Genomic DNA, 25,850 nt, shown 5'->3' with positions numbered 1-25,850 from the left:
AATTAGTTTATTGACAGTCAAATTGAGAAGATAGGGGAAAAGTCCGGGTGATGGTCTAGTGGCTAGAGTCTCCAATGGTCAGATGATCGTGGTGAGAAGAGTGAAGAGAAGTGTTGAACAGACACGGCTGAATCCGGTAACAGCAAACAGGACACCGAAACAGGGACAACGAGAGAACTGGACTGGAACTCTGAAGAGCGAACAACACCGGACATCACAAACAACGATCTGACAAGGAGATGAGAGAGTGGTGAGAATTTAAAGGGAATGGGAATGAGTAACAGCTGGTGAGAGGAGTGATTGCGGCAGAGCGCTAATCATGGTACAAACAACACGCCCACACATTCACGCACCCACACAACACACACTAAGAACAAGGCACGAGACAAGGAAGAGACATAGGATTAAATACCGTGACATATCCACTCGCAAAATGGCAAATAAACCCAGTGAAGACTGTAAAAAATCTCCTTTTTTGTTCCACAGAAGAAAGAAAGTCATATTGGTTTGGAGAGGCATTAGTGTGAGTACATAATGACAGAATTAAAAAATTTTGGAGAACTATTTCTTTAAAGCATAAATATGCCACAACAGTAAGTTGCATTGATAACATGTTCTTGATGATCACTTGCACGTGGCATGTTATCATTTATGTAAGAACTATGGGTAGAAGAGAGGATGGGTTGCTAGGTATTAGGAGATAATATCACTCAAATCACTCTGATTTATGATGAAGCCGACCTCTATCCATTAACTCATTTGAAAATTCATGGTGGAAAACGAATTTATGCAGTAAACATTCTAAATTGCAAGTCGTTGGAATGCATACGTAGCCTGTGACTTTCATAAAGTCCTGCATTGATATGACATTAATAAATCACATCATCCAGCATACTGTGATCCTTGAACTGTCTGGCATTCTCTCACATTAGAGCCACAGACACTAAAATCTAAAATGGCCTCGACAGATTGCATGACTTTACAGCTTATCTTGCCATCCATCAATTAATATTACACACTAGCTTCACCTCTGGGCAGAAGAAGCCAAGATTTGAGCGGAAATACAGACAGCCTAATGAGTGCTGTGTTCTTAAAGGGCTAGTGCACTAAACAACATTGGTTCTTATATGTCTTTTAACCAATGTGGCATGTTTGAATATGCACAATTTCAATATTTTCAGTAAATAATGACTTAAACTTTGGTCTGGCCCTTACACAAAGCTATCGTGTGACATAAGAAGACTTTGTATATAACGCTCAAGTTGTATGGACTAGTTTCAATGTGATGTTATGGTGCTTTGTGGTCACTTTTTTTGGACGATGGTCACTTTTGTTGGTGACATGGGAACAGCCTGGATTCAAAACATCCGCTATTCAGGGATCCCACACATTTTGACAGGCGACATTTTCCATTACTTTTCTAGTTGTTCCTGATGACTGGATTTTTAAAAAACCCTTTTATTGAAATATAACTAGAAATATTTCTAACAACAGAATAATATAAATATTATTATAGAAATAATAATATAATAAATATTTATAAAAGTAATTTCCAAATAATATAACAGAAATTTCCTCAACTTTTAAAGATTTAATTAATTTCCAAAGCTTTGTATTTTTATTTAATATGAAAAAATTCCCTATTATTTCCAGGTATTTCCAACCTGGTCTCAAAGAATCAAGTGACTATACCTACATTTAAAATTATTAATATGTGGCTTGTTGTATGTGTTGTGTGAAATGAACACTAAAGACGCTACAACAGCAATGACTTTTATTAACTTAATTTTCCACTTGATCTTATGACATTTAAAGACTTATACTAAACCGCATGACTTGTAAAACATTTTAACATTTGCATTACATAACCAACTACATTTACAACCTTTTTCTAACGCAATCATATTGTGCACTTGCAATGCAAAGCACCAGGGTATGAGTCCTGAAGAGCATGTGAGTCGAAACATGAGCCAAGTGTTTCATGCAGACATCACAAAATGACATTCAACAATTACACTTTGCATCTCACATTTGCTTTCATGACACTCTCTGTTAGGTTTATGTTTAGGGTACGGAGGTCAATTTTTATCCCTAAAAAGCTCATCTGTTTGAGAGAAAATGTAACTCGATTTTAGCACCACACAGTGGACGTTACACCTCGAAACTGCAGCGATACATGTAATGAACCACATAATATAATTTGACAAAAGTGTAACCAAAGTTCCGTGACCATATGAACCCTGTCTATTGTGTTCCACCAAGGTAATAAGGTTATACAGTTAACTAGATTCATTTAATTTTTGGGGAGAACTGTTCCTTTAACACCTTCACACAAGAACTCCACAACAAAACCCTTGGGAGCTATAAAAGTTCCTGTATTCATAGACCTAATCAATCAAACCAGGAAATCCACCAATCACTTTGAGGAGCATCCACAATTGGGGGTATCCCTCAAGATGGCAAGGTGATCAATCCACAAGAAACACTCTCTATGTGCTAGCTTTGTCTGTTTCACCTTGTCCAGCAAAAACACAGCTTGTGACACCACTATAGCAAAGGGCAAATCTGCAAGTGTGGCAGAACTTTTAAATGAGTTCCATTTCACAACTGCACACAAGTACCATTCCAATTTAATAAGCATCTGAAAAAATAGAACACAAGAGCAGACCTCAGCATTAATGCTTTGCTGGGTGCACACACACACAAAGCTGAGACAAAACATGTCCACCCTACATGGTGAGCACACAGTAGTAAATTGAACAAGCTTCCCTGTAGTGAAAACCACATACTAAACAGTTTGGATCACAGGAAGAAACTGGGCACTGTGTCAAGCAGAAAATGTAGAGGGAACATGCAGGAATAACGGCTATTCTTTGTGTTTAGCCAAAGCATTGATTAGCACAGTGCTTTGCTGAGGTACTCAATAATTGGCAGGTCTGGAGGTTTCCCAAAAGAACAGGCGTAAACACTGTAATATCCTCTCTTGACCCCTCAGTCTTCCATGAATGGTGTTTAATTATTCTCTGTCGAAATAATTGAACTGGGAACACAGGTCAAAATTAATATACACCTTTAGCCTTAAGACAATAGACCAAAAGCTACTGCATAAGACACAGTAACCCTCTGGGACAAAACTGTCTAAAATAACAAAACAAGGAAAAACCTGGTAACATTTTGAGCTGTTTACATATTCCTTCATTTTTTTATTATTTTAAATTTTCTGAAGAAAACATCAGTGAAAGCAAGGTCTTTCTATGCAGTTGCTAGGGTGTTCAGGATGGATGCTATAGGGCTATGTGGTTGCTTAAAGGGACATGTAAAAAGTGTCCAAACTCTCTACGATATTATGGTCCCAATATGGAACCGCACCCTCCTTCAATGTTAGTCTACTCGGTTTTTTCACCCATTTTATTGTCCACCAGGCTAAAATCATGAGTCTGATTGCTTAGAAAAGTAATGGTCCACCTCTTTTCAATAATTCATGTTCAGTCATATAGTGATCCTTAATAAATAACACAAGCCATCAAGGTCTCCTCTGTCTTATTAATGTTTAGTTGTTGACATGCTAAGTGGTTTGAGACACCAGATTATTTTGAGCTGTAAAAGCAACCTAAAACACAAACAAAACCTACACAATGAATCCAACCAATGAATAAATTCCACTGGTGTCTCTGTGGGAGTCACAGTGTTAAAGTTAGGGATAGTTACCCCTCAGAGGATTGTGGGCCTGTTAGGGCACTTCCTGTGTTGAGGGAGGGGCAGGGTGGTGCAGATGTGAGCTCATAGATAAGGCGGGAACCAAAACACCCTCTGATAATCGTTTCCTGTTTGCGATTTGGGTTGCGTTGGTCCTCGGAAATGCTTCTGAACTTTCAGATGTTTATCCAATTAGAAGGGCAGACAAGCAAGATACATGGGGTAGAGCAGGAATGTATTTGTTTCCTGAAGAAATCAAATCTGTGATTTATTGTGTTTAACAGATCTTAAAATGTTACTTGGTTTGCACAGGAAGTAAACACTTTAAACAGGAAATTCTAGACACAAAAGCAATATCAGTGTGGGGTTACTCAAAATAGTCATTATGAAGTAATGGAAATAATGGACAGGCTTTGATCATTTCCTTTGGCCTTTTTGAAGGTGCCTTCCTTACAAATTCCAATTTGGGATGTCATTTTCTTGAGAGCCATTGTATTCAAACAGCCCAAAAATGCTATCTGCACTTCAGGGTGAGCAGCAGATACATCATAACAGAAGCTGGGTACATGAGAAAGCATTAGCAAAACCTCATTTATTCTAAACAAACTGTATCTTGAGCAGATAGATAGATATAGAAGATCATGACAAACTGACAGCCAGACAAATAAGAGGACAAGATGAGATGACTGACTGCAGTTCTTATTAATTGTATTTCATTTCAATGCTAACTAGACTCATGCTAAGCTGGACATGTTACACAACAAATATCTCAAAGTGATGGTATAGCCACTGAATTTGCACCCCATGTTCTTTGAGAAACTAACATTAGCACTCAATAGTATTTGTAGCTACCTGCTCTACTTAATTGCACTCACATACTGGACATACTGTACATGGATGATGTTTTGGTAAAAGTGTGGTCACATTAGGCTTGGAGCATGCAAAATTACTTTGGACCCCACAACGAATATTGTCAACAAGATATTATGTCACACTGTATAAATGTATAAAAAATACATTTATTCAATTAAATTAAATGTCAAATATAAATACTCCATTCAAAATGTTAATCTGTTATTATATGCTCCACTTTACCGCAACACTGTAAATCATGCAGCTTTGAAGTTTGCATTCTTCATATTAAGCCAAGAGGCCGTCTATGAAGTTCACATCCTCAATTGGTCAAACGTTCTTTTGCTATATGAATTTATAGATCATAGTTAATCAAACATGAACTTTGGTACACAGCAAAAGACTACATTTCTACACATATTATTGCATTCACATGCATATATGTAAACTGAAATAAATGGAACACAAAGTCTAGCATGACCACACCTTAAGAAAGTATCTGCCAAACCCATACATGTAAACATGTTATGTGACATATTTACTGGGTGGTGTGGCATGGTGGTTTAAAATATAGACTGATGACAACCCACAGCAACATCTCACAACAACCTCCCATAACATCCCAACATCCCACAACAAAATTGGGAAAATTGTTGCATTTCTACATGATCCTATGACAACCTACAGTATGTGACCCATGGACCCATTTCAAAGCCAGCTGCAAAGACATCAAAAGGTCACAGCAGTCTTCACTGCCCCTACTGCCTCAGGTAAGACAGGGCTCAGCTGGGAAACACTCTGAACATTGAAATAGAAAAATTACCTGAATCTCTCCAGGCAATAAAAGAAGAAAAACCCAGACAAACTCAGTTGAGATGATAATGAATTTAATTTGGATGAATTGTTGAAACACACCTGAGTCTGAGAAGTATTCTCCTTTAAACTTTTTGACTGAAACCAGCTGTTTTTCCAGTGCTCATGCTGGATTTGTATGAGCATACAGCCTAACAGTATTTGCTAGTGATAAAATCTCACTTTAAGCTGGATCTACAGCATAGGAAGATTTCTCTGTCCGACCTCATGTTCCAGACACATTACACACTTTATGCTGGAGCTCAGCCAGATTGACATCAAGTGTGTGCTGCTAATACTAATATTTTGTAAGTACTTTGAGCAAAGGGCCATAATAATGGCCCGAGACAAGACTGTACAGCTAAAAAACCTACACAGCTAGTCAAAAGCATATGTTGTGATTGTGAATGCTGCATAGTCACCAGAATGTAATGTTGTTTCATAATTCTGTAGTTTCACTACCAAGGCTTCTTTGCTTAACCAGTTTCTAAAAAAAAAACATGTTGGTTAACAGGGTTTCTGCAGGTTTTATGAAGCTAAATTTAAGACTTTTTTAAGACCTTTTAAAGATCACCTAAAGAAAATTTTAGGAATCAATGTGTGTGTAATTTAAAAAAATGTAAGCGAGGGATCATAAAAATTGCATTTTGTTTTTATTTAGTAGCCTACTGCCCCGAAGAAGCTATTTGACATAACACATCCTCACAAATTCCACACAACTTCTGCACTTAACCGTATATGCTATATAGTTTGTGAAAATGTATATTTTATTAGGGATACACCGAAATTTCGTCCACCGAAAATTTTCGGCCGAAAATGGAATTTTCTGTTTTGGCCGAAAGCGCAAAAAGGCCGAAAATATGAGCTGATATATATGCCTCCCCACCCCTCAGTGCTCAGGTTTCACTCTCGATCGATCTAATCATAATCACGAAGCAGCCAAGCAAAGGCCGATGTCAGCGGTGTGGAAATACTATATAATACTAATAAGCATACTACGCAGTCTGCGTAGGGAACCAACTCCCTAGGAGGGCACCATCTTTACCTAGGAGGGCACCAGAAAGTCCACCGGGTGCCCTTCCTCGTACGTTATACGTTATTCAAGCACCCGAAAGCAGTTGCGGAACACAGACGATCGGTTCACGCTCATATTGCGAACGCGGACTGCACGCAGGTATTTATCTGCCCAAGCACCAGCACACACACACACACACACACAGAGAGAGAGAGAGACTATTCAGTGCAGCATCTCATGTTCTTGAGTTGCCAAAAAGCTGTTTAACTTTTTTTCTTGAAGAGAAACCTGCCACTTTTACTTAAATAGAAAGCAGTCCAATTTGCTGTGTATAGCAATTACATTCAAATTTGTTTAGCCCTGCAAAACTTTGTTCTTCACTTGAGGCTACATCTGTCATTTACAGTTTGATGTTGGTTTTAGTTCTATTACTGCTGTTTTGCACTGTTGTTTTGCTCAATCATTTTATATTAATATTATATTATATTACTTTTAGGCCTATATTAAATACATAAACAGAATAGAGGCCCTCTGCTGTTCTGTGTTTTGCCTGTTGTTTTCATTAAAATTAAGTATTACTAGTGGACAATGGGGCCAGTGCCCAGGGGCCCGTGACTAACCGGGGGTGCCCTGGGCTTTAAGGCTGCGTGATCTAGTTTGGTGATCCCCCCCACCTGCTTGAAACCCTTTTGGGCATGAACAACGAACAACCCCCACCAAACTCCCCCCCTAACAACTTTTGGGCATGAACAACGACCCCCTCAACAACTTTTGGGCATGAACAATGAACCCCCCTAAACAACTTTTGGGCATGATCAAAGAAACCCCCCCCCCCCACCACCAACAACTTTTGGGCATGAACAACGACCCCCTCAACAAGTTTTGGGCATGAATAATGACCCCCTCCCCCCTTAAAAAACGTTTGGGCATGAATAATTACCCCCCTCCCCTCAACAACTTTTGGGCATGAACAACAAACCACCACCCTTTTGAAGTAGTACTGTGTAGCATATTTTAACTTTTTGTATTTGCAAGATGTTAGCCTAGAGCTGCTAAGTTCATTTCTTGACTGCTGTTTTGCATATCATTATAGTTTTCTAGAACGTTATATTTATTGGATAATTGGTCAAAAAAAATATCAGTTAAATTTGATTGTTAAAGAACTGAATAAAGAATAATATATTTAATATTGATATAATATATTTTCTGTCCAATTTTGGTGTGTTACTTTCAATAAAAGTGTGATAATTGTATTGCTTTGTAGTTTTTCAATTCAGATTCATTAAATTCATGAAATTAATTAAAAAGTATAATATTAATAAAATGATATTAAAACAAATATATATATTTTAAAATAGGTATTAAAAAAATATATAATTTTCGGTTTTCGGACAAGTACATCCGATTTCGGCGCAGAATTTTCATTTCGGTGCATCACTATATTTTATTTTAGATTTAGTTTTTTCACGATTTAACATTTTAGATTTTTTAATGTACAACTTCCATGTAGCCTATCCTATTCATATGATGTCATATTGCATGTGTAAGTATGAAATGACTTCACAAAAATTCACAACATTGTAACCAAAACTTCAAAATACAACTCCCACATCTGAACATATAAGTACTTGTACTACATAAAAAGTGCAGTGTAGCTGTGTAAATGTGTCATTGTCTGATTTACCTCCGTGCTCATTGGGAAATTAACATAACAAAAAAATACTCGCTTACATATTCACGTGCTGCATGAAGAAATGGATCGACTTCTTTCAGCTCATTGTTGAAAACAAATGTTTTATTGGTGCATTTCTACTTGTGCTGACTGACAGGATGACAAAGAGTGTGCGGCAAACGTATGACATCATTGCAATGGTATCCATATACATTTCAGCAGATTTGCAGAAAGACTAGAATGAAAGTATCGTCAAATCAACGTGCAACGCTTCGAAATTGCTTCTTTGCAAACGACTATAGTGAGAAGGAAAATGAGTACATCAAATGTAAGTACAAAAAAATCAGTGAGCCTACCAGCTGAAACCAGGACATAATTACAATGTTTAGAGAATTGTCGGTACACCGGGACACACCACTTCAAAGCGGGAGGTCTGGTCACCCTACTTAAACACAACAATATAGCAATCCCGCAATGAGAAAACAATCCCTCATACAACATTTAATGCCATGACCATATGAATTAAAGACTTGTTGCTCTGATTTTAGACCTTCTTAAGGCCTTATTTTGTAGAAGTGCGAATTAAGACTTTTTAAGACCCGCGGAAACCCTGGTTAACCTGCTTCATAACTATGTTTTTCTGTAGGACTGTTTTGCTGGTCCACAAGCTAGACCAGGTGTTTTTGAGTTTGTTTCAGTGGTTCATAACAGCTCGCCAGCACAAACATTCAGGAAAACTTTGTACCGGCTGCTAAACACCTACTTACTCCCATTGATCCACGTCATCGTTAGATGTTACCTGGAGCTCCACCTACTTTGAGGCCAACATCTAATTCCAGTTGCTGAGCTATTAGCAAGCTGGTGCAAACTTGCCTACATCTGTAGAGACATTTTTCAAGAACATGTAATGTAATTTGTTTAAGTCTACAAAAGAAATCATATCAACCATATTTTCTGGAATTTAAGTCAAATGTTTTATCATAATTTTATAGGTCCTGCAACAATTGTATAGTTTGAAGCAACTTATTTACATAATTTATATGTAATTGATGTCTGCCAGTGACACTACTCCCGGGTCCTAACACCTGGTGCATACAATATCTATTAGTGTGATTTATACAGAGCTGCAATATATCTGTTATTTTTTTCTCTCAACAATGCGATTTAGACCAGGTGTGACTTTATTTCCAGAAAATATGTTACTCAAATACTCTTAAGTGCCCATTCACTCTGTTGTTTGATATGCTTATGTGCCTTCAGCAGCTGAAAGCCTTTCACAGTTCTGTATCTTATTATTATTCTTTTGTTTGTATTCTGCACATTAAAACTGTTTTATACACCCATTTTCAGTAGTAACAGTGTCATTATAAATTAAAATAACAGAGTTTAATCTGTGCATATTATGGCCGTGTATAACGTGTTTGTGCATTAGCACCATGAATGCAGGAAGTAAACATGACAAATTACACATTATCTACTGCATACGTATGACTTCAAATCATCATTGAGTGGTTAAAACAGCTTCTTTTACTGATCTTGTGGGAATTCTACTTATATAATGAGAGATGAAATAATTTGTAACATATTTTAATGTCATACAATTTGAGCTTTTACATGTAATCTTGAACGTCCTCATATTATATGCTCCTCTAAATGCCTCATACAGCAGTGTGGTCCGTGTCTGAATGCATCCAAACAGTAGCCTTTACTCTTGTTGCTTTACTCTTGCTCAACAAAGAAGAACTTCACCATGAGTATACTGGGCATTTAGGGGTTTGGATTTGGGTTAAGGGATATTGATAATTAAATTGTGCATTCCTGTTGACTGTATTACATCATTTACAACTAAAATCAACTTGTTTTACAACTTGCTCTTGGTCCCCCACTGTGGACATTTCAAACTAGAGCTCACACATGCCCATTCGCTCAACAACACTTCCAGCTTTAATCACTGAGGGCGATGTGACATTGCCCCCAGTGCATCAAATTGCATCAAATATTTTAGAATCACTCTGGGAATCCTTTGCCCATTTGCTGCAGTTTCAATTGCTGGTTTGAATCTCCAGTGAATGAAAAAGCAAGTTGACTTATTATCAATGGGGACATTAGGGGCTTACATGCACCCTGATAAAATAGAGCTTTTTAAATTCTATAAATGGCTTATCAGTATTTTTAGGCTTTGCTGATGAGAGACTTACTCAGCAGCTGGTGAGACAGGACCTGCAGACTTCTCTTCATGGTATCATGTGGTCCGGCTCCTCCTCCACAGTGGTCATGGTTCTCTATGGGACAAAGGATAAATCTGAGTTAATCATAATCTAATTATCATGCCATTGCATTCCTGAACTGTTAAGGAACTTAAAGAACTTAATTATATTGAGTATCTTTGATTTCAATAGGTAGTCCAAATGGAAATCAGTTAAATATATATCAAATGATTTAGAATTAAATTTCCAGCTTTATTCCCTTGTGTTCAGGCACTTGACATTGGCCTACACATTCAGAGTCTTGGGGAACTATCACACTGTTGAATGCAAATGGTCATAAATTCATTTTTCTTTTTCCCTAGTCTCTGTGAATGTGTGTGTGTGTGTGTTACTGTCAAGATGTCAAAATTGTCACTCTCTCATCTTGTCCTTGGGGTACTGTGACTTCAAAAGCACAAGATGTATCGAGTTGATAAGGAACGGGAAATGAGATTTGAGCCCCCTTGGGTAAGAAAAGGCTGAATCATATGCTAATCTAAAAGTCTCGCTAACACAACCACTGTGACCACGATACAATGAGCATAGCATTTATCTCTTTCTGTAATCTATTCGTTAAGAGCCATCTGTCGCTCATAAGCATTGGATCAAATCGAGCTGTTCCTCAAGTTGAAACCACACCTTACCTAAATAGTTTTGGATCAATGATTTTTAACCGGTCAATACTGGTTTGATTATGTTGTATGCGATAAGCATGTAATTATAGTAATTTTAAAGGTGAAGTGTGTAATTTCTGTGTTGTGGCACAGAACTGAATTCCAAAAATAATTTTAAAAATACTGCCTCTTCCTGCACATGCCATTGTTTAAACAAACAGGTCCTGCCCCAAACTCACACTATAGAGCGTAACAGTGCTCGCCCACTGTTTCAGCCATCTTGGTTCTGACAGTATTTTTTACCAGTCATTTTGACCATAAGATTCTCATAAAGTACTTCATAAATGGGTTCTAAGCCATGGCCAATAAGCTCCTAGTTGAATCACCACATTTCAAACTTGATTTGAAGCTGAAAATATTTGAAAATTGGACAAAAATACAAAAGGTACAACACTGTGTCCTTTACTTCTTTAATCAATCCCATTAAGCATTGCAAATGAGGTAATCAAATAAATAAAAGGAAAAAATACAAAACTATTGATTTAAAGCTCTTGATTATATGTAGGCTATTTATACCACGAGTCTGTTGAATGTATGATTCTGATGAGCCATTGCTCTCTCTCTCTCCCTCTCACTTTCTTTCACTCTCATCTCATCAACACACAGACATTTGCACACTGATACACGTAAACACACACACACACACATATAGACTGGAGTCGCAAACAGAGCTTTGATGTAAACTGTCAATAACAGTTTCTATATAATCCAGAAAAAATAATAATATCTATGGAAAGCACGCACACGCTCACTCTCTCTCTCTCAATTTCAATTTCAATTTCAATTTAAAAGTACTTTATTGGCATGATTGTGTTTACATACAATATTGCCAAAGCATTAATACACAAAACAGATAATGATAAGATAGAATTAAAATAAGGTGCCAGGTAATGAATCAAATTAAATAAAAACTATAATAACAATATACACTATACAATATAAAATAAAATATGTATTTAACACAACATTATAAACATAAGAAAATAAAAGTACTGTGAATGAAGTACATTAAGGCAGTAATTGGTTTCTGGGGGTGTGCAGCTCAAAGATGAATTTAGCTGCAACTGATGCATGATGGTCCTCCCCCAGTAACACCAGCATCTGATCGGTTTCTGCCAAACTGGAAAACTGTGGCATGAGGTTTGAGAGTTTGTGGAGGTATCTCTCTCTCACCTCTGTATTTGGTGAGGATCCGTCTCTGTTTTGGATCTCTTACAGTGTGCAGATATTCTGCCAGATTATATGTTCTGTTTAGGGCCCGATAACATTCCAATTTGCTTTGGATTTACTTTAATTTTCCCAATGGTCCAAATATGAATTTTTGCTTTCTTTTATGATTTGGTTTATTCTGATTTGGTTTTGTTCAGCAGTGCTGGTCTGAAACTTTTGTTTGTTAGTTGTTAGTGGGTTTGTGAGTTTCAGAGCCATCTGACATAGAGGACTGGTTTTAGGCTTCAGCTCTTGGGTTTTAAGGGCTTCATGTTGCAGTGTGTTAGGGGAACTTGAATTTAGGTGTGTCCAAAATTTGAGGGATCATTTTCAATATGTATAATAAGGGGGTATCTGCCTAGTTCGGCCCGGCATGCATTAGTAGGTGTTCTTCTCTGAACTCTTAGAATGTTTCTACAGAATTCTGCATGCAGGGATTCTATGGGGTGTTTGTCCCATCTCGAGTAATCAACCATACAGAGGGGACCCCAAACCTCACTTCCGTACAGAGCAATAGGCATTATAATACTATCAAAGATCTTACACCAGATTGTTACAGGAATGTCAACTTGGGTTAATAGCTTAGAATGCTCTTCTCGCTTTCTCTTTTAGTGCATTCACTGCCAGACCAAAACCCCCTGAAGCACTAATGTTTAGACCGAGGTAGTCGTAGTGTTGAGTGTGTTCTATTGCAGTGTTCCCCAGAGTGAATGTGTATCTTGTGTCCTGTAATCTGGCTTTTTTCTGGAAAATCATAATTTTAGTTTTTTTCAGATTGACTGTCAGGGCCCAGTTCTGACAGTAGTTCTCCAGCAGGTCCAGGTGCTGCTGTAGTCCTTGTGCAGTAGCTGACAGCAGCACCAGATCATCTGCATAGAGAAGAAATTTTACTTCATAATGATTTAGAGTAAGACCGGGTGTTGCAGATTGTTCCAGTAGCACTGCTAACTCATTAATGTAAATGTTGAACAGAGTTGGACTCAAACTGCAGCCCTGTCTCACTCCTCGCCCTTGAGTGAAAAATTCTGTTCTTTTATTGCCAATTTTAACTGTGCACCTGTTGTCTGAATACATAGATTTGATTGTGTCGTACGTTTTTCCCCCAATGCCGGATTGTAGAATTTTATAATATAGACCATCATGCCAAATGGAATCAAATGCTTTTTTAAAATCAACAAAGCATGCATAAATCTTGCCTTTTTTTTTTTTGATGCACGTGCTGGTTTACTATCGTGTGTAGCGTGTGAATGTGGTCGGTGGTGCGGTGGTTTGGTAGGAATCCAATCTGACTCTTACTCAAGACATTGTGCTTGGTAAGGAAAGACTGAATCCGGGCGTTCAGGATACAGCAGAAAGTCTTCCCCAGATTGCTGCTCACACAAATGCCTCGGTAGTTATTGGGTGTAGAATTTGTCTCCACTCTTATATAATGGGTGTATTAAGCCCATACTCCAGGTGTCAGGGAAATAGCCAGACTGCAGAACCAGATTGAAGAGTTTTAACAAGGCCTCCTGCAGTACTGCTGGACTGTGCTTCAGCATTTCTGTTCTAATGTTGTCTAAACCACATGCCTTTCTGGGTTTTAGTTTCTTAAGTGCATCTGCCAATTCTTCTCTGCTAATCTGATAGTCTTAAGGGGTTTGTTTATTTTTTATTGTAGATTCCAATTTACTCTTTTCAATTGACATTTTTCATGCTTTTCTGGTCAGGTGTGAGATTTTCTGTAGAAATTTATTTGAATAAGTTTTTAAAATAGTCTTTCCAGAATTCTCCATTTTGTATGTCCTGACTGTGTTGTTTATTCAGACTGTTCCATTTTTCCCAGAACTGATTATTATTAATTGATTATTAATTATTATCAATTTCATTAAGAGTGTGGTTTAGGTGTTGTTGTTTTTTGTTTGCGTAGCCTATTATATTTTTATAATCCCTGAGTGCTTCACAATAGTTTTGTCTGGTTTCAGATTTGTGTGGCTCTCTATGTTTTTGGTTAGATATCTGTCTGAGTAGTTTTCTTTTAATTTTACATTCTTTATCGAACCAAATTTCATCCCCGGTTTTAAGTTTGGTTTTCTTGTTTGTACAGAGTAAATTTGCTTTGATTGAGCACCTTTGATAAATGTCATTTATTCTCTCTCTCTCTCTCTCTCTCTCTCTCTCTCTCTCTCTCTCTCTCTCTCTCTCTCTCACTCTCACACAAAGATAATTTTTTCACACACGTAAACATACTCGCAAGCCTAACACATAGCGATGTCAACGGACCACCACAACTTAATAAACAATTGTGTAGCAATGGGAAAACTATAGAAAACATGTCTTGGTATAAAACCCTAAACAAAGTCTTGATATGTGGTAAATGTGGTATAAGCGGAATAATTGACTATGGCCCGTTGAATTACTGAAATGAATGCACACCCGATGTGTGCGTTGTGGCTGCATTACCACGTCAGGATGTGCATTATTTTTCAATAATTCAATAGTCCATCGTCAATCATTCTTAACAGAAACAATATATTCTATGCTAATTGCAAAATATTCAGATATAGGCTACAATGGGGCTATTTATCAAGGTAGAGAAAACAAACATTTCTGTTTAATGAACAATGATGGAGCAACATAATTTATGAAAATAATTAATAATGAAAACAAATACAATCCTTTTTTCTTATTGGACAGTTATTTATAAAGGTGATTTAATCACCTAAAACAACACTGAAAATAAATGTGGTAATTTCAATGAATCTAATTAGCTAAATAAAAAAAACAAGAGGTCAAATTACCTCAAAATCAAACTTTAGACATTGCACACAATAATGTCATGGATCAGGAATATTTTGCAGTGTATAGTGACAAACAGATGTTAAGAACATGCCTTTTACCCCAGGAGGCCTTTAGTCCTGATGTATCCTAAACAAATATATAAGTAGTTTGCGCCAGGCCTGGACTGGGAACAGAAATCGGCCAGGGATTTTATATGGCAACTGGCCCAAATGCTGAGCTTTGTGGGGGTTTGGGGGGTTGGTGTTTGCTGTCCTTTTCTGCATATCGCAGTGCTGTTTTGTGGTCCGTTTTGCATAACACGGCCCATTTGGCACGTTACGTGGCCGACCCACCGGCCCGCTCGGTTCTCAAGATGCCAGATTACCAGTCCAGCCCCGGTTTGAGCATCTAGGAAGGTCAACTCAACTGCATCATTCACCGTGCATCATGAAAGTGGGCGGTCACTTTATAGCTCTTTTGGTGCACATTGTTGACCGTGATTCTCTGATTGGTGGATCTTTTGCCATCAGGATCATAGCTATGGTAGTTCTTCACCACAAAATCCACAGAATAAAACAAATAAATAATAAAAAATGAAATAACATGAACTGTTGTCTTCAACAGAAGCCTATACAATTGATTAACAACATTTGAGATCTCGATGGGAAATGCCTTTAAAGGTGTAAGTTATTGTTAATAATCAATTATCTAGAAAACAAATGGGATTTATACATCCAGAACCTGAATGTTGCCAACTATTGATGCAATCTATAAATACCTTACAGTTGTCTAGGAGAATTTATTTTAATATTTAAAAAATACACACTGTACCTTTAGAAAATCTAAATGTAAATAGCTACAAAAAAGTAAGAAAAGAACAATAGAAAGTAGCAAAGCAATAACACTTGAGCTCCCAACAGTGTCTGATACAAGGTTCATCTTTCAGGCTTTGTAGAGCTTTGAAAGATGGCTGTAATGTGTCCATTAGAAAACATGAAGAGTTAAAAAATAACAATAAAAAAACATTCTTGACTGCTCAATTCACCAGTATTCACCAGTTATCATTTTTCAAATCAAACAGCATGACTTCAAAATTAAATTCACAACCAGGTGCAAATTATTACCTATAAGATCCTACAAGACTTTTTTGACAATCAGTTAATGAATATTTGTGCAAGTCATTTTCATTCCTTTCAATTCATTACAGTACATCTGCAACATGTACAACAAAAGAAAGGATATAAACCTGTTCCCAATTATACTCATCTCATTACTGTTCAAGAATGCCAACAGAGAAATTCCAACTACTGTGTTTTATCTGACTTATCAATCAATACACATCATGATGGCTCAGTCAATTTACACGGTACGAATGATCTTTACCGCAGTTGCCCACACACCCTTTTGTGCTGGTCTGTATATGCTTTAGTGTGTGAGCCACAGTGCTGTAGTCACTGCAACATCATTATTGCACCTGTGAAAAATGTCTGTGAGTCATCAACATAGTTATTCAATGAATATAAGTGTGTGTGTGTGTGTGTGTGTGTGTGTGTGTGTGTGTGAGAGAGAGAGAAAGAGAGAGAGAGAGAGAGAGCGAGTTAGTAAGAAGAAAGTCCATTTGTGAGTCATGCCCACCTGCGTCGAGAGGGCAAGGGAAACAAGCGTTTTTCTCATACAACAGAGGCGAGGTCAATGGAGTAAAAACTAGACGTAAATGACAATCTGTAGAGCAGCAAAATGAATGTGTTGGCCAAAAGTATAATGACTTAAAAGTACAGTTCTTTCTCCTGTAGTGTTCCACAGAAGAAAGAAAGCCATACAGGTTTGGAGCAGCTTTAGGATGAGTAAATGATGACAGATGTTTCATTTTTGGTTAGCATGCTGTGGCGTTTGTACTTCTTTTCTAACAAACCACTGCATGGCAGCTGGCACACTCAGAGACCCTGCTTTAGTCACCATGGCAACCCTAACAGAAAATTATTTTCAAATATTGTCACAGGAACAACTGTGAGAACAATCCAGAGAAAATCAAACTTGTCAGAGAGATATTAGCCATGTGTATTTTGAGCCCTTGAGCCAACATGCTCAAAAACAACCCCTTCTTTCCCGAGGTGATGTTTGGTTTGTTTTAATGGTGGCAGTTTGCCGGCGTCCCGGGTCAGACTTGAGACAGCACCTCTAAATTGTCTGTCGAAAAGGACAAGGGCTTGGGATGAGCCAAGGTTGGCTGAGATAGTGTATAGAAATAAAATTGTCAATTAATCTTCCTTAGACCATGGCCGACAAGAATATGTTTTTCATTTTATTTTATACTCTATTTTACAGTTGGCAGAAAAAGCAGAGAAATAGACTGGTCTGCCTTATAAAATCAAAGCCTCGCCCATTTTATGTACAATGGAAACACATAGTGTTCTTTAAGTACATTGGAACATCATGTACAATATCATGGTACATAAATACGATAATCATTTTGTACAATCGTACATATCAAAGTACCATGGTATTACCATCATGATACTGCTGCAGTGTTTGTAAGGGTTGCCAGGTGATAAATCAATTCTTTACAGATCAAGACCACATGAAACAGCATCTGGGATGCATATAATTAAAAACCAAGCAGGGAAAAATGTGTGTGTTCATGTGTGTGTGTGTTAGGTTTTTGATTTTATCCATCGGGATATGATTGGATTGTGAAAAGTGCATGATATTAAAGTGGAAAAGTGAAGTTTGATGAAAGTTTATCAAAAGCATTGCCTTATCTTTTTTTTTTATTTTTTTTTTATAAACATACATTAATGAATCATGCACAATAAGAACAGGGACATTAACACAGTAAAAATTGTCCATTTTGATTTAATGTTGTAAAATACAGTATATGAAGATGGCTTGTTTTCCGTGAGGTCGGAGTCCTTGAGGTAGAGTGACTCTCTTATGGTATCTTGTTCACTGTAGTCAAGGTGATTGACTGGGAATATTGACTGCACTTACTCACTAATTCATTTACAAAAACTCATTAAACCAGTTATGTCCGGGTCACACTCACATTCACTACGCATTACATCATTTCCTCTTTGTTTCTGCAGAAAGCCTTGAAGATATACAGTCTAGTATGTCTAATACAAGATTATTCAACATTCATTATGTTGTTACCTTGACCTTCATAGACCCAAACAACAGTATATTGATGATGTATTTTCATTTTTCCTTCTTTAAAGTGTTTTTAGGAAGCCACTGGTTATAAAAAGTCTAGATTTTGAGAAGAGTTGAAGCATATTTTGTTTTGAGGGAAGTTTTGTGTGACTTTAGCAAGCTGTGACATTCAATAGGCATTTTTTCCCCCAACCAAACTGTTGTTGTGATACAGTTCACAAAAAGTGTCAGCAACAGCTATCTTAAAATATCTGACATCTTATTTTCATCCGGTGGACAATAAAACATACCATATACTTCTATTAATTATAAGTTGATGATGGGACCCGAAACATTTATAGAAATCAGTAATCAGTAATTGCTTATGACATGGGCCATTAAGCGACCACCCGGAACACCCTAGAACATACATACATACCAACTGGCTAAAACCACCCATACCCACAGCACCATTGAGTTTTGCATGGGCAAATACCACTCTTTTCTTTAGATAGTATACAAATCTAGTAGCAAATGTACTATTTTGTCAAGTAGTATTCTTGTTATAAAAATCCTACAATTCAGGCATACACTGAAAAACATTTAACCTACACTTATAGTGTATATTCAGGTACTATATATGGTGCTAAAAACTGAACACAGCAATGTCTGCTTGATAATATAAATCCTATTCTACAAAATAAGGAAGAACTCTAAAAGTCTAGGAATGGAGCTTAATGTATCCCAAGAGGATTCTACAAGGAAGAAGGCACTGCAAATTTCCTGATAATGGAGATTAGTCCTTTGGTGTGCAGTTTTTATGTTTGTTTCTCAGATGGTGATTAGCATGCAATACTGACAAGGTATGTAGTAATTCTGTGCCTCTGCACATGTGTTTCCTCTTTCAGCGAGTTTGAGAGGCCCATCATCGCAGCAATCAAGCATGTGGAATGTCACACAAGCTCCAGTATCACTGATAACCCAAAAGTGACCTCTTAATACATGCTTAAACAGATGTCTGGCATTTCAAGCTGTCATCATCTGTCATATCCTTTCTCTAATGCCGTTACTAAATGTCATGGAAAATGACCAAAATGACCTCTCAGATATATGAGAATCCATAAGATGTACATTGAAACTTTACTGTTATCTACAAGAAGGCAAAATTGCAGCCATTAATATGCTTTAAAACTTCATGCATAGTATATTTAAAGAGACACTCTCATGAAAAAACACATTTTAAAATAAATATTTGATGTACAATGAAAGTATTCTTTAACTTTCAGAACTCAAAACTTCCTCCCTATAGTCCAAAAATGCCCGTTATTGTAATTAAATCTCTTGTTCCAAACCAACACATTCTCACCCAGACTCGTCACATACGGACGCTTCGGGCAGTTTCGTCACATATTGACGCACCGGGTATACCTTTGGCGTCATTTTTCTTCTGCACCTGAGATAGATCAATATATTAACACATGACCATCCACCCTTACAAATCAAATAACGCTTACTGTAACAAAGAAGAACTAATGACCACAGTACATTCTTTCTGAAGGATTCCAACATTAGGAAAGATTGCTTTAATTTACAGTTTTCAGTTTGTAGTTTTTAACAAGGTCTTTGATCATTCAAGTCTAATCTTAATAGTTTGTTTGGCAAATTTGTTTGTGAAACCTGTCACAATGTCATTTAATCTTTCCAAAGAGGGTGTTATTGATGGATGGGGCAGCACGAATGCCCTGACAGCATATCTGCAACCTATGAGTAAGCATTGTTACTCATTTCAAGTAAGCATTAAACTGAAGTCTTTAAAGTAGCAAAAAATTAAAAAAAAACTCAGTTTATTTCTCAAAGAGAGGGTGAAAAATGGTCATGAATAACGAAATTAAGAATATTCTTGGTGAAAATATCTGTGATTAACAGCTCTATATCTATTTAAATTTTTGTGAGAGTGGTTAATCTAAGTGCAGTTGTTGTGTATGTGCAATGCACAACTGGGGGTGGGTGGGAATATTCACGCTACAGTAAGCGTATGTGCGCAATGCAAAAATAGATGGGGGGTCAATGTCAATAAAATAATGCAAAGCCAAATTTGCTACTTTTAAATAAATCATTGGGCTTAAGACATTTTAGGACCACGTCTATTCTCAGCGCAAATTCTAAACTGAGTCCATGCATTTGCAGTTTAGGTGCAATTAAAGTGCATGTCTCTGGAATGACAGTGCAACATAGAAGTATGTCCCTGACAATTGCAGTTAGAACAATCTATGGTGATTAATATGATTAAATATGCTTACATTCTCTATAATTCAACAGAGACTTAACTTGCTAGGATTCTGATTTCAGAGGGAATGTCAGTCCGTTTTCCATATTCTAATTAATACGCACTGAGCACTTTATTAGGAACACTATGGTTCTAATAAAGTGCCCAACGTGGTCTTCTGCTGTTGTAGCACATCCGCCTCACGGTTCAACATCTTGTATATTTTGAGATGCTATTCTGCTCAATACAATTGTTCAGAGTGTTATCTGAGTTACCATAGCCTTTCTGTCAACTCGAACCAGTCTGGCCATTCTCCGTTGACCTCTTTCATCAAAAAGGCGTTTCTGTCCGCAGAAAAGTGCTCAGTGAGTGTATATTTGTATTCTTTGTGTTTGATCAGTCGATGTTAATTTTCAGTGGTGCTGAAATGCTGCATCTTAGGCTACATCCACATTCCTCCGGATACATATGAAAGTGGAGTTTTCAATTTCTAAACGCTCTCTGTCCACACTGCCTTTTTCGAGCGTTTTCCCAAAAGTTGCTTGTCCACCCTTAAAACATATGAAATCTCTTAAATCCCAATGCTGCGCATGTGAAAAATCGCCATTCCTTGTTCTGTCTGAAACGCAATTATCCTTGTTTTCCGTCACCAGGCAGCAATTCTCAGTAAACATCCCATCACCTTTGAAGGAATGCAACGTGAAGGTTGTACAAAGTAACAATTATCTTTAACAATGCTGTCAAAGTGAATAGCAGGCACAACAATCTTAATTATTTTGGGTTGAATAGATCACATGACTGTGTCACATGACAACAAATTCATCATTGTTTTCAGATATCTATGTTTTCCCTGTCCACACAACAGCACGAAGACAGCTTTTTCAAAAGTTATCCTCTTGGGAGAATGTTTTCAAAAAGCTCAATGTGAACAGAAGGCCAAAATGTAGAGAAAAAGATGCATTTTCAAACGAAAACGTATTAGTATGGATGTGACCTTAAAGATTTACTCTCTCCTTTCTTCATTTTGCCAAAAATGTTTGCTTTTTAATCATAATTTGAAACTAACCCACTAAAACCTATTAGCGAAAATAGCAATTCTGCTTTTCTATTACCACTAATTTTGCGCATATGACATTTAAAATCAAATCACTTTATTGTCACTTAACCACATACACAAGTGCAACAGTGGGTGAAAGTCTTGGGTGCAGTTCCGAGCATAGCAGTCATGACAGTGATGAGACATACCAATTTACAATAAACAACATATTTACACAACACAATTTACATATCAAATGTACACATAATTTCACACAACACAATATACAAATAATAATATACAATGTACAGTACAATACACACAACATAGAATACACATTATACAATAAAAATAGTATATATCAAATATACAGTAGATTGTATTGTGCATTATTGACATTCAGGCTGTCAGTTGATTGTCAGTTGCCAGTGTGTATCCAGAGAGAATATAATTTATGTGTTACGACTGGTGTGGAAGCAGGAGCCCTGGAAGGCTCGAGAGGCGGAGCCCTGGGAGGCTCGAGAGACTTGAGAGGTGGAGCCCTGGAAGGCTCGAGAGGCGGAGCCCTGGGAGGCTCGAGAGACTTGAGAGCTGGAGCCCTGGGAGGCTCGAGAGGAGGAGCCCTGGAAGGCTCGGGAGGCTCGAGAGGCGGAGCCCTGGAAGGCTCGAGAGGCGGAGCCCTGGGAGGCTCAAGAGGCGGAGCCCTGGGAGGCTCGAGAGGCGGAGCACTGGAAGGCTCGAGAGGCGGAGCCCTGTGAGGCTCGAGAGGAGGAGCCCTGGAAGGCTCGGCAGGCCCGGGAGGCTCGAGAGGCGGAGCCCTGGAAGGCTCGAGAGGCTTGAGAGGCGGAGCCCTGGGAGGCTCGGGAGGAGAAGCCCTGGAAGACTCGAGAGACTTGCGAGGTGGAGCCTTTGGAGGCTCGGGAGGAGGAGCCCTGGAAGACTCGAGTGATTCGATGGGCACTGGCTCTTGGACGGTCATGGCTACTGGTGCTGGCTCTTGGACGGTCATGGCTACTGGCGCTGGCTCTTGGACGGTCATGGCTACTGGTGCTGGCTCAGGGACGGTCGAGGCTACTGGCACTGGCTCAGGGACGGTCGAGGCTACTGGCGCTGGCTCAGGGATGGTCGAGGCTACTGGCGCTGGCTCAGGGACGGTCGAGGCTACAGGTGCTGGCTCAGGGACGGTCGAGGCTACAGGCGCTGGCTCAGGGACGGTCGAGGCTACAGGCGCTGGCTGGTTGACTGTGGTATGCACGAGCTTGGGCTCGCTGGACGCTGAGGATAGAGCCATGGGGGGTTCTGGGGACGGAGCTGCGGGAGGCGGAGGCTGGAGGGCAGAGACCCTTCCCTTTCCCCTCTTCCTCCGGGCGGATAAGACCGGCGATGCTGGAACGCTGCTCGTGGTCAGCGTGGCTTCAGGCTCGCTGACCGTGGCAGGCGTGGGCTCTGGCTCGCAGACCGGGGCAGGCGTGGGCTGGGAGGCGGAAGCCCGTCTTCTCTTCCTCCTCCGGGCAGACGAAGTCGACCGTGTGGGTTTTTGGGAAGTGACTGACGCGGGGGTTTGCTCGCTGACAGGTGGGGCTGGTGTGGTTGGGTCCTCCTCAGCAACGCCCACCGTGAGTGGTGAGCCGCACACCAGTAAGGTCTCCTCCAGTAGAGTCCAGCCATGCGTCGCCGGAGGCAACCGCTCTCTCAGCGACGCGTTCAAATTGCCCACGAAAAAAAACCACCAGGGCTGAGTCTGGGAAGTCCGAGACGTGCGCCAGCTCAAGGAAGTCCTGGATGTGGTCTTCAACTGGTCGGTCCCCTTGCTTCAAGCAAAGCAGCTGGTAGTTGGCCTGTTGGACTGCTGGATCCATTGTGTGGTTCGATCGTTCTGTTACGACTGGTGTGGAAGCAGGACAAGACAGACGAGAGGTGCGGCTCCAAATGCGGTTTTATTGTTAAGAACAAAAATAAACAGACTCTGGAACAAAGGAAAACTAAACTAATACAAAAGAAAAGTCCACGATGGGAGAAACTAAACTAATACACAGGTGAACATGGGTTGGGAAACATCCACGAAGGGCAACAAACACGAATGACACAGCAGACAAAGGCCAAGGAAGCAACGACATGAAACATGAACATTAAACGATCGACAAGGGAAAGGAAAACAAACAGGGTTTAAATACACAAGGTGATGGAACTAAACGATAAGCAGGTGAAAACAATGAGTGAGTGCTGGCAGGTGGTGAGGGCAAGGAAAGATGGGAAGTGTAGTTTTCTTAGACAAGGACTGGTGAAAACACGGGCCGGACCACAAGGAACGTGACATGGAGTGTGACGTGCTGAGTGAAACAGAAAACACGGGGCAGACAACGAGGGATCGTGACATTATGACAGTCCAGTGTGAGATTAATATGATTTATAATGTATATTGATCGTGAGAGATCAAGAGTTCAAAAGTCTGATTGTTTGGGGTAAGAAGCTGTCATGAAGTCGGCTGGTGTAGGCCCTGATGCTGCGATACTGCCTACCTGATGGTATCAGTGAGAGCAGCCATGGCTCAGGTGGCTGGAGTCTCTGATGATCCTCCAAGCTTTTTTCACACACCGCCTGGTATAGATGTCCTTGAGGGAAGGAAGCTCACCTCCGATGATGTGTCTGGCAGATCGCACCACCCTTTGCAGGGCTTTGCGGTTGAGGACGGTGCTGTTGCCGAACCAGGCGGTGATGCAGCCAGTCAGGATGCTCTCTACAGTGCTGGTGTAAAACTTCCTCAGCCATCTCAGGAAGAAGAGGCGCTGGTGAGCCTTCTTCACAACAGCCTCAGTGTGGACAGACCATGTGCGTTCCTCTGTGATGTTGACACCAATGAACTTGAAGCTGCAGACTCTCTCCACCGGTGCTCCATTGATGGTGACGGGTCTGTGTTCTCTGTCTTTTTTCCTGAAGTCCACCACAAACTCCTTGATCTTACTGACATTGAGGGTGAGGTTGTGCTCCTGACACCAGCGGCTGTTTCATCATTGTCAGAGATCAGACCTACCACCGTCGTATCATCAGCAAACTTAATGATGGCATTGGAGCTATGTGTTGCCACACAGTCATGCGTGTAAAGGGAATACAGGAGTGGGCTGAGAACACAGCCCTGCGGGGCTCCAGTGTTGAGGGGTCAGTGATGAGGAGATATTGCTGCCATTCTAACCACCTGGCATCTGCTTGACAGAAAGTCCAGGATCCAGCTGCACAGCGAGCTGTTTAAGCCCAGAGCCCGGAGTTTCACATCAAGCTTGGAGGGCACTATGGTGTTGAATGCTGAGCTGTATTCTACAAACAGCATTCTCACATATGTGTTCATTTTTTACAGGTGGGAGAGAGCAGTGTGTAGTATAGATGCAATGGCATGATCAGTTGCGCGGTTGTTGCGGTATGCATACTGCAGTGAGTCCAGTGAGCGAGGCAGCATAGAGCATATGTATTCTCAGATTAGTCTCTCAAAGCATTTGCTGATGATGAGGGTCAGAGCAACAGGATGCCATTCATTTAAGCCAGTGATTTTGGATTGCTTTTGTACAGGCACAATGGTGAACATTTTAAAGCATGTGGGGAACACAGACAAGGAGAGGAAAGGTTGAAAATGTCAGTAAAAACACCAGCTTATTGGACAGCAGCCTAAAGTTTGACAGATCACTGCTGTTGTCAAGTCTTGTTTTTTTCATCTTCGCCTTCTTTCTAAAGTTAAGCTCTTTGTTGCTGGGTGAGCGTACGCTGGCCTGTCTGACTGCCGCTGCTCTCCGGCTTGATCCTTTCATACTTTTAAATTAGATCTGGTCTGGTTTTTGTTCAGTTTCACTTGGCATTTATATTATATTTTGGTGTAACCGTATTTGGATGATCAGCTGCTTGTCGCGGGAGCACCTGAACTACCTGCCTACCTTTCATCCACTAAAACTCCAGCTTACCTTGGGTGAGGTTTGGCACGCGCTTGCTTGTGTTTGGATGGACTTGCGAAAGTCAAGGATCGACTGCACTTGGCTGGATGATAGCTGCTAGTCGTGGGGAGCGTCTGAAAGAGCTACCGGCTGCCTGCCTTTCATCCTCTAAAACATCGGCTTTCCTCAGGTGAGGCTTGACACTTGCTGCCTTGTGTTTGCATAGACTGGTGGCCTGGGATTGACTGCTCTCGGCCACCAGCTGCACTGCTGTGTGCTTGTTTGTGGGCGTGTTGGAACACGTTGGCTTTAAGACCATTAAGACAAAGACCTGGCTGTGGTGGTGTTACAAAGGATGAAGTCCCTTCTGCTCAATGCTCTGGTATGTTACAGCTGTATTAATGTTCTTAGTCCTCTCTACCTTGCTGCTTTGGCTCTTGGAAATTATATGTGGCTAGTTATGGTTCTCTTCTACTCATCTCTGGATCTGCATAATCTGAACTCTTCATATCGTCTTCCCGTGGAC

At 39.6% G+C, this 25,850-nt stretch overlaps 1 protein-coding gene across 3 annotated transcripts in view; it reads right to left on the bottom strand.

Annotated features, from left to right (window-relative positions):
* The window catches only part of LOC127633955 (transmembrane protein 108-like), a 91,251-nt gene that overhangs the window by 20,616 nt on the left and 44,785 nt on the right, over positions 1–25,850 (bottom strand). For all 3 annotated transcript variants that reach the window (XM_052113316.1, XM_052113319.1, XM_052113318.1), the window contains exon 2: positions 10,286–10,369. In XM_052113316.1, coding sequence (XP_051969276.1) covers positions 10,286–10,369 — 84 coding nt within the window. The remainder of the gene's footprint in view (positions 1–10,285; positions 10,370–25,850) is intronic.

This window comes from Xyrauchen texanus, chromosome 41 (genome assembly GCF_025860055.1).
Source record: "Xyrauchen texanus isolate HMW12.3.18 chromosome 41, RBS_HiC_50CHRs, whole genome shotgun sequence".
NCBI lineage: Eukaryota > Metazoa > Chordata > Actinopteri > Cypriniformes > Catostomidae > Xyrauchen > Xyrauchen texanus.
The sequence above is the reverse complement of the archived record's forward strand: the minus strand, read 5'-3'. Positions and strand labels throughout refer to the sequence as shown.